Genomic DNA, 13,130 nt, shown 5'->3' with positions numbered 1-13,130 from the left:
CCCCTCCGGAATCGTGCACCGGGGGTCGAGAGAGGATTCGTTTAGCGGGTAAGCCGTACGTACGTTTCGCCCGGGTGATAGGAAAGTAGAGGGGACTCACCCCGCGAAGTGTCGACGACAAGAGGGATGATGGTTACCGGCTGGCTGTGGGGGCCACACCCACCATCTCCGGAGATGGCCAATCGCATCCGCGACGACGCCAAGGGCTGCCGGAAGTTGTCACCGTGTATCAGACTGCTTGGCTTTGTCGCCGTTGCGAGATATAAATTGAGAATTTAAGGTTTTAAAACGCGTATATATACATATATATTTATATATGTATAAAAGAGTACATTCTCTCTCTTCCCAGCTGCCCCTTGATTTTATTACGCCGTCGCTGCGAGAATCCGCCGATATTTTCAGGCGAAAAGCAGCTCGCCCCTTTCTGTCGTCGACAATTTTATATATACACGTTACATAATTGACAATCGTATTAAATTTCAAAGGCAAAATTGTCCAGCTTCGTGATATTACGCTCAAAAAGATTATTATAATTATTTTATCAATAATTATTTTACACGTGTTTGTGTAGAATATATTATACAACTATAAGAGTTCCAATATTTGATAGTTGTAGAGTTTATCGTAAAAGATTTGATATATTTTTGAGTCGAGAACTGAAACATGCGAGATATAAATTTTCATTATATAATATTTTTTTTTATAACATCTGTACAGTTTGTATATTCCTTATTGTCTCGACAGCAATTCTAATCTTTTTCTTCCTATGGAAATTTATTTCCTATTGCAGATGCCTTTTCTCGTGAATCACGTGGTAATTAAAAGACGATCCAAATTAATTAAATAATTCTGTTTAAATGATTTTAAGGGTATTTGGGAACGTTGAATCAAACATAAGACGCAGAAAGGGTAGACGAGGTGCCTGGAAAGGCTCTTTATGCGGTACACATGGTATCACATCCGGGATATATACGCACGCATTATCCAAACTCACTATTAATCGATTATCCGATGCGAGAGAGCTGATTCCTATTTGATATTCCGACAAGGATTCCCGATTATTCCCGCTGACAAAGCGCAAGAACGTACACACATACGCATACAGACACACACAAACACTCCGGTGGTTCATTAATCAAAAGCACCGGCCCCCAAAATGGCTTCCTGCCTAGTAACGCCCTCAAAATCGTCTCTCTCTCGCTGTCACCTCGCTGCAAAACACGCGCATACATATATATACATACGTACACATGTCCGCCGGCGTGGCGGCGCCTCTCCGCACCGCCGGCCACGGTTTCTTTGATTTTCGCGATTACATTCTGATCTCCGACAGGTGCGTGAGCGCGTAACACGCGCGTTCTCACTCGCGTTTCTTTTTTTCTCTCCCTTTTGATCTCTACCGATGCACACTCGTAATTCATCCCCTCAGCCATCGCGCGCCGCCGACTGGCACTTAATTAGGACGATTAAGTTCTTAATCCGCGAGAAAAAAGAACGAGTAGCCGTCGGCGAGACTTATCGAACCTGACTACGCGTGAAACACTGCTCCACTTATCACTCGTGTCCTCCTAAATCATCATTTAAAAAGGTTTAGACATTTCTGGCATAGAGAATGGTTTGGGGAATCATTTTCTTAAATTATCGATGACTGACGAAAGATATTAATAAATAATTCGCATATCATAATTGAAGGTTTAACGATAGTGTCGATCGAGTAGCTCGAGAGTACGAGGGTCGATCGTTGGATGATCTCGTAACGTCATCGCGTAGTGTTTCGTCAACATCGAGAACGACGTTACAAAAGAAAAAAAAAAGAAGAAAGAGAGCAGACGCGTAGGCGCCAGATGATGCGGTAATTGCGCTGTCAACGACAGCGTCCCGGTCCGTGAAATAATATGCATAATATCGCACACTCCGCCCGGAACGCGCTTCTCGCCAGATTACCATCTGCATCCATTCGTTAGACTCTCCTCTCCGGGCCGGATCGATGCGCCGCATCAAAGATTGACGCCGCTAAATCAAATCCATATAAATAGGGTTTATAAATAGAGAAAGATTAGCGTCGAAGATAAAGCACCGAGAGCGTGTGTGAGAACGAATGAAGCGATACGTATTAGTTCCTATGTATTAGAAAGGAGGATTAAACCCCCAATCTTTTGTATCTCGATTAACTATAATTGTGCGTCAACGGCAGAGCCGATAGAAAGGTTTGTCGCATTTTATCCAAAGTCGCACATAGAACCTCCCGAACTAATTTTCGCGCGAGCTTACACACACATACACTATACTCATGGCGTGTACGAAAGATCGGCTCGGAAAGTTTCAGGCGAATCAGCTCCGGCTAAAGCTCCGGGGCTCTATAAAGGAACGAGCCGGATGCAAGCGAAATGAAATTTAAGCGCAGCTCCCGGACATCATTAAAGCAAAGCTCCGCGTCCTAGCGCGAGCCGTAAGGACCTTCGAGGGTGGGATCGCATACAGGGATGATAGTGCTCTCGATAGATACTCTCGCGTCACTGGAGCACCATTAACTCTAGATTACAGCGCTGCGGTATTTACACAGGCCAGAGGCGTAACGTAATACGCGACGAGCACCCCGCGCGTCTTACACCCCCGCTCCCACGTCCTAAGGGGGAGGGGGCAGAAAGGGAAAAGGGGGTGCCACCCTCGCCCTCCGAGTGTCTCTCGCTCCGCATCGAGAGATCCGCATTTTCTCTATCTCTACCCTCTCATTTCCTCTCCCTCTCCTTCTCCACCCCCTTTCATCCCTCGCTCCTCCTCGTCACAACGCGCGCCGTCGTCCCTATTTGCCCGTTCGTATCCCCCTTCGAAATGTATCACTTCGCTTCATTTAATATCGTGGGACGTCGGGCATACCGACGCCATTGTTCCCGTTAACAGTGGATCACGGCTAAAATAATACCTGCTAATGGCTCCCGGTTTTAAGCTGACAAACAGCAGCACGAGTGTAATAATATAATGCGAGCACCGTTCGCGGAACGACGAGCGTGTCCATGTATGTATGTGTGTGCGTTGAATTATTAGCGGTGAGCAAATTTGTGACGAATCAGGAATTGTATCTCTTATACATTATATATATATAATACATATTGTTCTTTTTCTCTCTGCAAGAGTCTCGAGAAATTTGGCGATAGATTCGAATATAATTAAACTCTGTCTGTCTCTCTAGCGTCGCGCACCTGTATGCGTGTTTGACCTCTGTCGCCTCTCGCACAATTGCGATTGTCGGGAACCGGCGCGCATTTCGTCGGCAACTTTTCCTTTCCAATTAACGAGTTCTACTCCGCGCATTCGAAAGCCGCTTCTTTTTTTTCGCCCTCTTCCTCCCCCTCTTGACCTCGCTCAGCGCTTCTCGCGCGGCTCGGGGGTTCTATCGCTCTCTCGGTGGTGGGTTTTCTCTCTCTCGGGGCGGGTAGATTTTTTCATCCACCTATTATCCGCCGCAAAACTGCCTTTTCGAGAAATCGCGGCGGCCGTGGGCCGCGGATCTTTAAAGTGCTCCCCCGCTCTCTTTCTCTTTCTCCGCGCGCAATTTTATTATTCTCACGGTATTATACCGGTGTTGTATAATTTTCGCGAGCGAAAAAAAATTGCAGCCGCGGCCGTCCGTCGCTCTACGCACCCGCGGCAACAGTAATTTGTAGTTTTTATGAGAAATTCTATATTTGCCCGAGCTGTTCATTAACCCGCTCGCGTTAACCGAGCTGCGACACGGTAATAAGGGTCGTGCCGAGCAAAGGGGGTGTAGCAGAGGAGACGAGAGCGCAGTTGTGAGTTGGCGCGGAGAGCGGAAGAGCGCGTGCGGAAACTGAGCAAGACGGAAAGGGGGCTGGGAGGAAGAGGATGAGAGAGAGAAAGAAAGGGGTTGTATGTGTATGTGCGTGTGTGCGAGCCTTCTACTCTTAATTAATTATTTCTCCGCGACAAACGTTAGAGCCAAAGTAGACTGAGAGAGTCTGAAAGAAAAGCGCACGGAGGCGTATCGAATCGAGATATTTTTTCCCTCCCTGCCATTGACATTATCAACGAGCTTTTCCGCTGACCTCGGACTAATTTTCGGAGAAAATTGACGCGGCACAAGAATGTGGCAGAAAAAATGCAATTGGACATTAAAAAAGCGTATTCGAGAGAAAATATTTCGCGCGTGGAGCATTACGCGAATTATGTTCGCGCGATTTTCTTTGAAGAAACACTTTTCGCAAGCAAAGTAACATTTTTCATAATAGATGAGCGCTATAGTAGCAGCAGCGGCTGCGAGGCGAAAGGAGTTTCGTAGTTAAAATCAGAGCACGCCCTTGAGAGTTTCCCTTGCCTTTATTTACAAATATCCTGATCATTATTTCAGTGTCGATTTTTTCTGTCTCCAATAAAAGCTAAAATTTCTCTCGCTTTTATTTCAAATAGTTTCTTAAACATTCAGTTGTAAATTTACGCGATCGGAGTAATGAGCGCTCAAGTTGTAGAGTTTTGCTAAAACTTGAAAAAGAATAAAAAAAAAGAATTATAAATAAGTTTTTATCTTTGAAATTTATTTCAGGAAGTAAAGTCGCTTACACAACTTCTCCCAAACTATCTCGGTGTCTCCCGACATTTTTTTCCCTCGCGATGAATTTACTCAGAATCGAGGAAGCCGGTGCTTCTCGATGCAGCAGCAGCAGTTATCCGCGAACTTAAGTACTTGACGAGAGATCTTCGAACACCCAGCTATCGTGTTGTCTTCTCTGCTGCTACTACATCGCGCTCATTTCTCGAGTTACAAAACTCGAAGGCCTCGCCGTGCCTAAAACAATATTGGCGGGGGGATGGAAAGAGGGTGCAAGGGGGAAGGATCGACCGGGGGTTCGGTCGGGGTTGTGCACATTAGATATTTATTTAAGGCCGCCCGACACGGCCGCTTTGCTACTCATTCGCAGTGGAACTCGTATATACGTGGTGCGTGCACGTCGAGAGTACGTGTATATATGTATATGTGCGTGCGCGCGTCATTGACATAGGTACCGCATAGCAGTCTTTGGCACTAAGTACCCCAAACTCGAAATGTTGACCCGGTTAATAGCTCCGTGTTTGATTAGACTACTGTAGTTCGTATAAGCCGTCACCGGTAATGCGAGTTTCATTTCGTCGGTTCTCGTGTTCGCGTTATATGCAGAAATGGATCGGATAATTAAAGGACGCGCACCCCTGTCTTCTCCTCTCCCTTCCTGCTTCGTCTTTGGTTTCTCGCGCGGGGATAATTGAGCAACGCTATATATATGCTATATCTAGTGTGTATACTCTTGTAATCATGACGTAATATATCCTCTAACTCTAATATATGCTACGTAGAAAAAATAAGCAAGTTGATAGTTTTCTGAATTTTTCGGAGAATTAAGACTTGCGCGCATCTCCACCTTGTAACTCTCAGAGAAGAGTTTAGATTTGTAATACTTTGATCCTTGGACCGGAAATTGTCGATTAAGCTGATTTTAAAGATGCGTTGCTCCTGTTAGCTGCCGTTTATTACCGGAGATGAGCTCCGACAATTTCGCCGTTTTAGCTCCCCGGGATCTTGTTACGCGTTCAACGCGATATCGTCATAAGGTCCGTCAAAGGAAGCGCGCTTTTACTGTGTTATTTTCCAATTCACTAATTTACAGTAAATTCGCATTTTCCGCGTTACCGATCTCGAAGTCGCGGGGAAGAGAAGGCGCCCGAGTCGAGGCAAAGGAAAATCAGAAGGGCACGCTTCGTTTCGCCCCGTGCGCCGTGTTACAAGGGGGAGCGGGAAAGGTTAATTATCGAATAACAAGGGATGCCCGTTTGAAGACAGATCACTGGAAACTCTCGAGATTGTAAATTGCTTAGTTTTTAATGCGTCCGACGATTTTCAATCTTAGGAGGACGAGATCGAGATATCTTACAACGACATCGTACAATAGAGTACAATGCCAATCGTTTTATTATTATATAAATAATATCGTAACATTGACGATATATTATTATATTATATAATAATTTATCGTAATTGTGCGATTGTGACGTTTAGCGTTTAGATTTGAAGCGTTAATTAAGAGCGAATGAAAAGTAAAAGATTAAGATGAAATAAGAATAAAGTTAATTGTAAGCACAGTATACTTTTTCCGCAAATTATATATAATAATCATAATTGAGCTATATATTTGTATATATAAAGTTTTCAACAGACTCACATCATCATCTTGCGATTTTTATACATTTTTCACTCGAGAGAGATCGATCCCTTTGGTAAATATTTTTTCATTATATCTTTTCGGCGGTACGAAAGTGCAAGTTGGTACAAGTATCCGCTAGAAGAAGAAACCCCCGCTAAAAGAGGAGAGGGAGAGAAGGAACGAAAGAGGGGGCCCGAAAGTAAAGCCTGGATCTACGGCTCGAAAGGCAACGAAAGCCATTGATCCTGGCCAACAAGGAGGCGATCGCTCGCTCGAATGATCAATAAAGAACGAGAGAATAAAAGAATTCGTCCGCAAGCCGACTTACACGTCTCAGCAACGATGTAACGAAGATCACTAAACACGCCCAATCGAGCGATCGATCGAGGATCCGGAAAATCCTCTCGTGCAATAGCGTGTGCGCGCGCGCGCTCGTGCGTCACTGTCAAAAATACAACTGCGAGCTACATGTAGATCGCAAACTGAATAGAATCAAACTATTATTATGTGTATCAAATGGAAATAAAATATCGATTCGGAAGAAATCGATGAAGAGATAATTATCGCAAACTCGAACGATATCTACTTCTCGTCGGTCTGCCTTCTTCGAGTAATCAACTTGTTAACAATTAACTTTTAAGAGATAAACTGGTTGGAAACTTTCTGGAAAAAAATACAAGAAAATAAAATTGATGAGAACTTAATACTGTAACGGAATTGCCGTGTGATTTCTATGCGAGAGAAATCGGGTTATACAATCATTACAAAAATCGATATGAATTCGTTGCGTGTTGCGTGAAATTTACAGACGAATCGTTTAATTTTCGTTCAATTTATTCGCTAAATTTCACGCAACGAATTCCTTTGACGATTCATCGCTTTAACTCGTCTATTTTTCAGCGAGAGGACGCAAGATGCAAATCTTGCGGAATAAGTCCCAGTTTTCCCTTCGGCTTTGTACGTCCACGCCGCAACTTTGCCAACGATAATCCCAATAAAGACGATCTAGCGCGCACGCGGCCGCTAGATTCGTCGTAATGCCATCTGTGCAAACGACTATTCCACGGGCCCACGGGCCCGGCTAGTCTACAAACATTTTGACGTTCATTCACGTTACGTGAAAGAGCGTCTCTCACGCTCCTTGACACCGAAAGGGGCGAACCCACGACGCTTTGTGCGTCGGCACAAATACTCGCTGACCTCGCTGACTCGCATACGCGCTTTCGTGAAGAATATCCGTGCGTGTGCGAATACTTAACCCTTTGTACGAGCAATCGAAAGATACGGTTCTATTTCTATATTCTATTTTATATCATATAAAATCAAAATATATAATGTAATAAAATTAAAAATTGTCAAGGAATTGAGATGTTCGTATCTATCAGCTATAGATTCTAAAGATCTTTCGATTATTTACACATGTTTGAAACCGTGTATATATTTTTATACATTTACTATTTTTGGCATTCATAATGATATGACTTGTAATCCTTGTAAAATAATGACGCGAACGAGCCAGAGTATATCGAATAATGACGCATCATTACAAATCCGCGGAGGAATCAAAAACGTTTTAGCGATATAAATATTGTACATGTGCTGATACAATCTCGATCTGTCTTCGATGCTCGGCTTTTTTCCACCCCCTCCTTTCCTCCCTTTACTTTCGCGAATATCGTTATTGCTATTCAGATATTCGAGACTCTCTTTCTCTCTCTCTATCTCTCCGCGGGGCTTTAATAAAAATATTTGTTAAGAAAACAGTTCCGTCGTAGGGAAGGGATGCTACCCTCCTCCTTCGAGCAAGGCGAGTTATTCTTATATCCAGATTCGCAGCGGTATTCTCCGACAGCGATTTCCATAAATGCAATAATTCGAGATAAGACAACTTTCCGCGCTCTTATTTCCGTGACCTAGGACGGACGGAGACATTATATCGTAGCGCGCGATCTTTATAGTAAGGGAAGAAAAATAAATCGTATCTTGATTTAAGATACACTATATATTATACGCATTGTATAATAATCTCCCATAGATACACATACGTGTATCCAGAAATGATATGCACTGTTATTCAAATTTATTTACTTATTTACCTGTGAAAACGCATTCCGCATCCCGACACACCGTCAGCTTCTTGAGATGCTTTCTGAATCTGTCACTCAATCTTTTGTCCATGGTATATCCGATATTCTTCATTTGATACTCGTCAGAGTTCAAATCGTAAGCCTCGATAAATCTCTGAAGAAGAGATGATAAAAATTCTCTCAATTGCGAAAAATGTATTTTCGAGATGTTTAAAAAGCGCAATATCTACAGCACAATACCTGATCATCCTCGAAGATGCAAAAGATGTTGTTGAAGCGCGGAGAAACGCGACGAATACAACTGAACGTATTGTTCCAAGCATCGATACATTTACACGCCATTTCAGGATAGCATAACTGTAAAAAACATGTACAATGAGATTAATATGTATGCAATTCGAAAGGAATTTGGTTTTGTAGAAATATCTAAATATTTGAAACTTGCTGAAATATTAATATCGGTGTCGCTCGCACAACCGGATGAAGTGAGAGATTCGGATCTCTCTCCCCTGCACTCAATCAATAAGGTACGATCTTGCGGTAAATCACGCGTCATTTTCAACAACGTCCTCCCGTCAGATGGGTACTCTATACCAGCTATATCTAAGAGCGTGGCAAAGATATCGACGCTACTGACTGGCGCGGAAATTGTAGACGAGTTAATTCCTGGACCGGATATCAATAATGGAACTCGTATATCTGTTTCATAGGGTTGACGCTTATCCACGGGCATGCTAAATTGTCCTGTCGAAATAATGCACGTCTTGAACAGACAAATATGTAGAAGAAAACTTGCAAAATAATTTAATACAGTTTTCTTGTATAAAATGATATAATTAAAAAAATAACGTGTTTTTAAAATTAGTAGTCAAACTTAAAGATGACATTGTCTACTGGAGACAGCCTAACCGGAGCACACAACACAAGAAACCGTCTCATGAATATCGTTATTACGATTACAAAATAAACGAAAAAGTTCATCATTTATTGATGATTCTTATAACGCTGTTATTGTAGGATATTCTTCGATATCTCTTCAAGATAATAAAAGTTACAAATTTAACGTTCTTTTGTGTTTTAACATTTAATACGCTTCAGTGTTTGTGCTTCTCGTTTAGCTTTTAACATCATTGAATGTACCATCGAATATCACCTACCAACATGATATCCATTGTCGGAGGTATAAATAAAGTAGGTGTCGTTCAAAAGATTTCGCTTTTTCAGTACATTGTGTATATTTTCAACGAGCTCATCGACCGCTAACAAAGTTTCCCATCTCTTCCTGTATACTCTATCTAATTCTGGTAATACATTGCTTGGCAAAGGAGTTGGACCATCCCTAACTAACCAATGTTTATCCTATTTTTCAAAAATAAGAAAATTATATACCAGATATAATTTTAGAAAAAGTATCCGGTATATAATTATTAGCTTGTATGACGATGCTATACCTGATGCACGGGAACATTAAAGTTTGGGGTTCTCTTTGCTTTCGTGTCATTGTATTTGTCATTATGTCTATCAGCAGGTGTAAAAGGTGCGTGAGGGGCTGGAGGTGCTAATACCATGAGGAAAGGTTTGTTGTCGGAGTATCCGTTAATAAAATCTACAGCCAGATTATTCTACAATACATATATTATACGTTTAATTAAAAGAAAAATTAAAATTACAATTATAATATATATAAAATTGTAACTTTAATTTTATATATTTATATATTTATATATTTGTAAAAATAAATATTTTATGTGCGTATATTTTTTAATATATATGGCATTCTTTTTTTATCTTTTTATGATTAGTTGAGTCGACAGTTGTCTCATGTCAGATCTGTGTTTGATTAAAAGAAAAATTAAAGTTATAATTTTATATATAAAATACATAAAACTGTAAAATTGTAAAATAAAAATTAAATAATTGTAATAAATAATTGTAATAAAAATTAAATAACTATCTAATTAAATAATTGTAAAAAAAATTAAATACAATTTTATATATTATATATGTATATACATATATATATTTTTTTTTTTAATTTAATTATATATATTAATTTAAAAATAACTTTTACTTTTCTTTTAATTAAAGACGGATCTGATATGAGACAACTGTCGACCAAATCGTCACGATAAGAAGATAAAAAAATTTGATAGCACTCATTTACTGTGCTAAAAATGTCATCCTACATATATGTACATATAATATACTTACGATTACATCTGTAAGATAATCGTTCGAATTGTTACCAAACTTGGTTTTGGTACCATTTATTGACAACGAATAATCGTAATACACCGAGTTTCCTATAAGACCGGCCCACCAGTCCCATCCCACTGGCACGTGAGCTGGACCGCCAGCCTTTTTCTTTCCGTACTGCGGAATTGATACGCATTTTATCTTATTATATAATAAGAGCGCGTTTATCTTAAGTACGCATTACTCTTATTTTATTTAATAATTAAGGGTGCTTTTCAATTAGTGACACAAATTGACACAAGTCGACACAAGCGTCATTCTGTCTTTTTTCTACATTCAAGATAATAAAAGATAGAATGATACTTGTGTCAGCTTGTGTCAACTTGTGTCGCTAATTGGGAAGCACCCTAATAATTTTAAGAGTCATGCTCAGCAATCGAGAGAGAATTGAAAGAATAAAAAATAGGAGAATGTTATTGAAACAAAAAACTATACAGTCGAAAGAATTTTCCAATATCGAACATTTCGTTTTTCAAATTTCACATGAGAAGATTTCGTAGAATCTTTTAATTTTAATTCAATCGTTCGCAAAATCAAAATTGTATAGAAATATTAGATTCCCTTTTCAACGATCGATTATAAATATATATATATTTATATATTTATACCTGATTCAAGTATTTTCCGGCGTAAAACGTCCTGTATCCGGCGTTTCGTAGAAGAGCGGCAAACGCTGCCGGTTCTTGTGATTGTCGCCATTGCGCGCTATTACAACCACCGCCAAGAGTATTGTTCATCGTCAAATGATTATGCTGATACCGTCCGGTTAAAATAGATGCACGATTCGGGCAACAGACGGGCGAAGCTACGAACTGAATACAAAGCACGCGATGTTCTCTTTAAATATCTCGAAAAGAAAAATGTAATTTTTTACAACATTTAGTATATCAAAAAACTTACACAATTCGTGAACGTGGCACCCCGCGATGCTATGAAGTTCTGGGCATTTATCATCGGCGTCTGAAAGTTTAAAATTAAATAAAGACGCGGGTGTCTCCGAATGATTTTTTTGATTTAGCGCGAATTTACAATCAAATAAGTAATTTAAAATTCCTAATTTTATCCCTTTTTTAGCAGCGTATCGTTAAAAAAATTATATATTCAGATAAACAGCGATATTGCGATAAGAACAATAACGAAATATAAAATTAAAGAATAAGATTAATGGCCATCAGTTTCTTCACCTCCGGTTAATTTTAACCTAACCTAACCTAACCTCCGAATAAATTATATCTTTGTCTCTTTTCAGATACGTTCTTAAAAAAGAGACAAAGATATAGTTTATCCGGAGATTAAAGTTAACCGGAGGTGAAGAAACTGGTCATAAAGCCTTTATATTATTATAAATGTTATAAATATGCGTTGACAAAGTTACTCATTTACCATGCCGCCTAAAATTAAATCTTGATCGTCAGTAATAATCAGCACGATGTTTCCTGGCGCAACCGTAGCCGCTAAACAATTCAGCGTTAGAAAGAGAATCGCCAAGTGCATCTTGATCGGCGTCGCGAGATTTTCCGGTGAAATACGCATCATGGCAAGAGCCCACGAGTTTGGCTCTTTAGTCAATTTATAATTAGTTTTCTATTCGGTCGCGAAAAGGCGAGATTAAACGCGATGGCACTTGGCCAAATATATGTATATATACATCCGTATATGTTATATAAAATTGACTCGTATATCTTCTTATTATTGCGAACCGCGCCCCGAGATAATTATATAGCGTATGCGATGTGTATCTAACTGATCTAGAACACTGTAAGATTACGATAAGAACACTGTAAACAGATTATTACGATAAGAACGATAAGCACTGTAAAAGTTTAACAATTATACTCTCTAATTATACTATTCGTCTGAACAAACGCGCATCTACGCATATAAATAAGGTACCGGTGTGATGTGTCAAAGTTTGACGATCGAGTACCAATCAACGCCGCTAGATGGCGCTGACGACCGAGGAAACGATGGTAACTTAGCCTTATCTCGATATAACTTTATCCTCGGCGGGAAGACTCGCGGGTGACAATCGAGCGATAGAGGGCGCCGAGGGCGGAGGTTTCGGAACGCTCTTACGGCGTTCGCCGTACGGCCGGGGCCGGAGTCCGGAGTCACGCACGCGAGAGACGCGAACGAACGCACGTCCGTTGCGTGTCGCACGTTCTCTCGGCGGCGTGCCGTAATAAGCACACCCACGTGCACGCCGGACTTAGATGCGTCGTGCCGTGACACGCAACCAGTCGCCAAATTACATATCGGCGTGCCTACACATTCTACTACCCCCCGGCATCCCGGAGCGTAGCCGGAGATATAACGCAGTAAGTTTTGCGAGGCACGATAAGCTACGTGCGTCTATTCGACCCGGTCGCTTTTCCTCGCGCGTTGCTTCACGCGCGATTCTCCAACGTTCTCGCTCTCTGTTATTAAATTTATCTCACGCGATGGAGTATAAATTCCGTTCGGACCGTGCGGCGGCGACGGTAGGCTAATGCGGCGCCAGTCATCGTGCGCATGCGCGTCATCGTTGTTCGCGCGCATGTGTCTTGGCTGTCGCGGCGCTGCTAGTCTTCGCGTAGAATCGCTTCGCGTCGCGGCT

General features: G+C 41.1%; 1 protein-coding gene across 5 annotated transcripts in view; it reads right to left on the bottom strand.

Annotated features, from left to right (window-relative positions):
• Nucleotides 1–12,423, bottom strand: part of LOC145935345 (N-acetylglucosamine-6-sulfatase) — a 38,918-nt gene extending 26,495 nt beyond the window's left edge. For 2 of the 5 annotated variants that reach the window (XM_083036577.1, XM_083036579.1), the window contains exons 1-9: nt 11,918–12,423; nt 11,435–11,494; nt 11,143–11,346; nt 10,490–10,651; nt 9,730–9,900; nt 9,436–9,637; nt 8,724–9,022; nt 8,519–8,635; nt 8,288–8,432 (exon numbers count right to left, since the gene is read on the bottom strand). In XM_083036577.1, the coding sequence (XP_082892703.1) occupies nt 8,288–8,432; nt 8,519–8,635; nt 8,724–9,022; nt 9,436–9,637; nt 9,730–9,900; nt 10,490–10,651; nt 11,143–11,346; nt 11,435–11,494; nt 11,918–12,070 (1,513 nt within the window). In that variant the 5' untranslated portion in view covers nt 12,071–12,423. Of the gene's footprint in view, nt 1–760; nt 2,014–7,611; nt 8,105–8,287; nt 8,433–8,518; nt 8,636–8,723; nt 9,023–9,435; nt 9,638–9,729; nt 9,901–10,489; nt 10,652–11,142; nt 11,347–11,434; nt 11,495–11,917 lie in introns of those variants that run through there. The other 3 variants (XM_083036580.1, XM_083036578.1, XM_083036581.1) reach the window with 3 other exon arrangements.
• Between the last annotated feature and the right edge of the window lie 707 nt (nt 12,424–13,130).

Source organism: Prenolepis imparis, unplaced genomic scaffold (genome assembly GCF_030444845.1).
Source record: "Prenolepis imparis isolate NDT839.2.m4 unplaced genomic scaffold, iyPreImpa1.0 SCAF_4, whole genome shotgun sequence".
NCBI lineage: Eukaryota > Metazoa > Arthropoda > Insecta > Hymenoptera > Formicidae > Prenolepis > Prenolepis imparis.
This window is presented reverse-complemented; position numbering and strand designations above follow the sequence as displayed.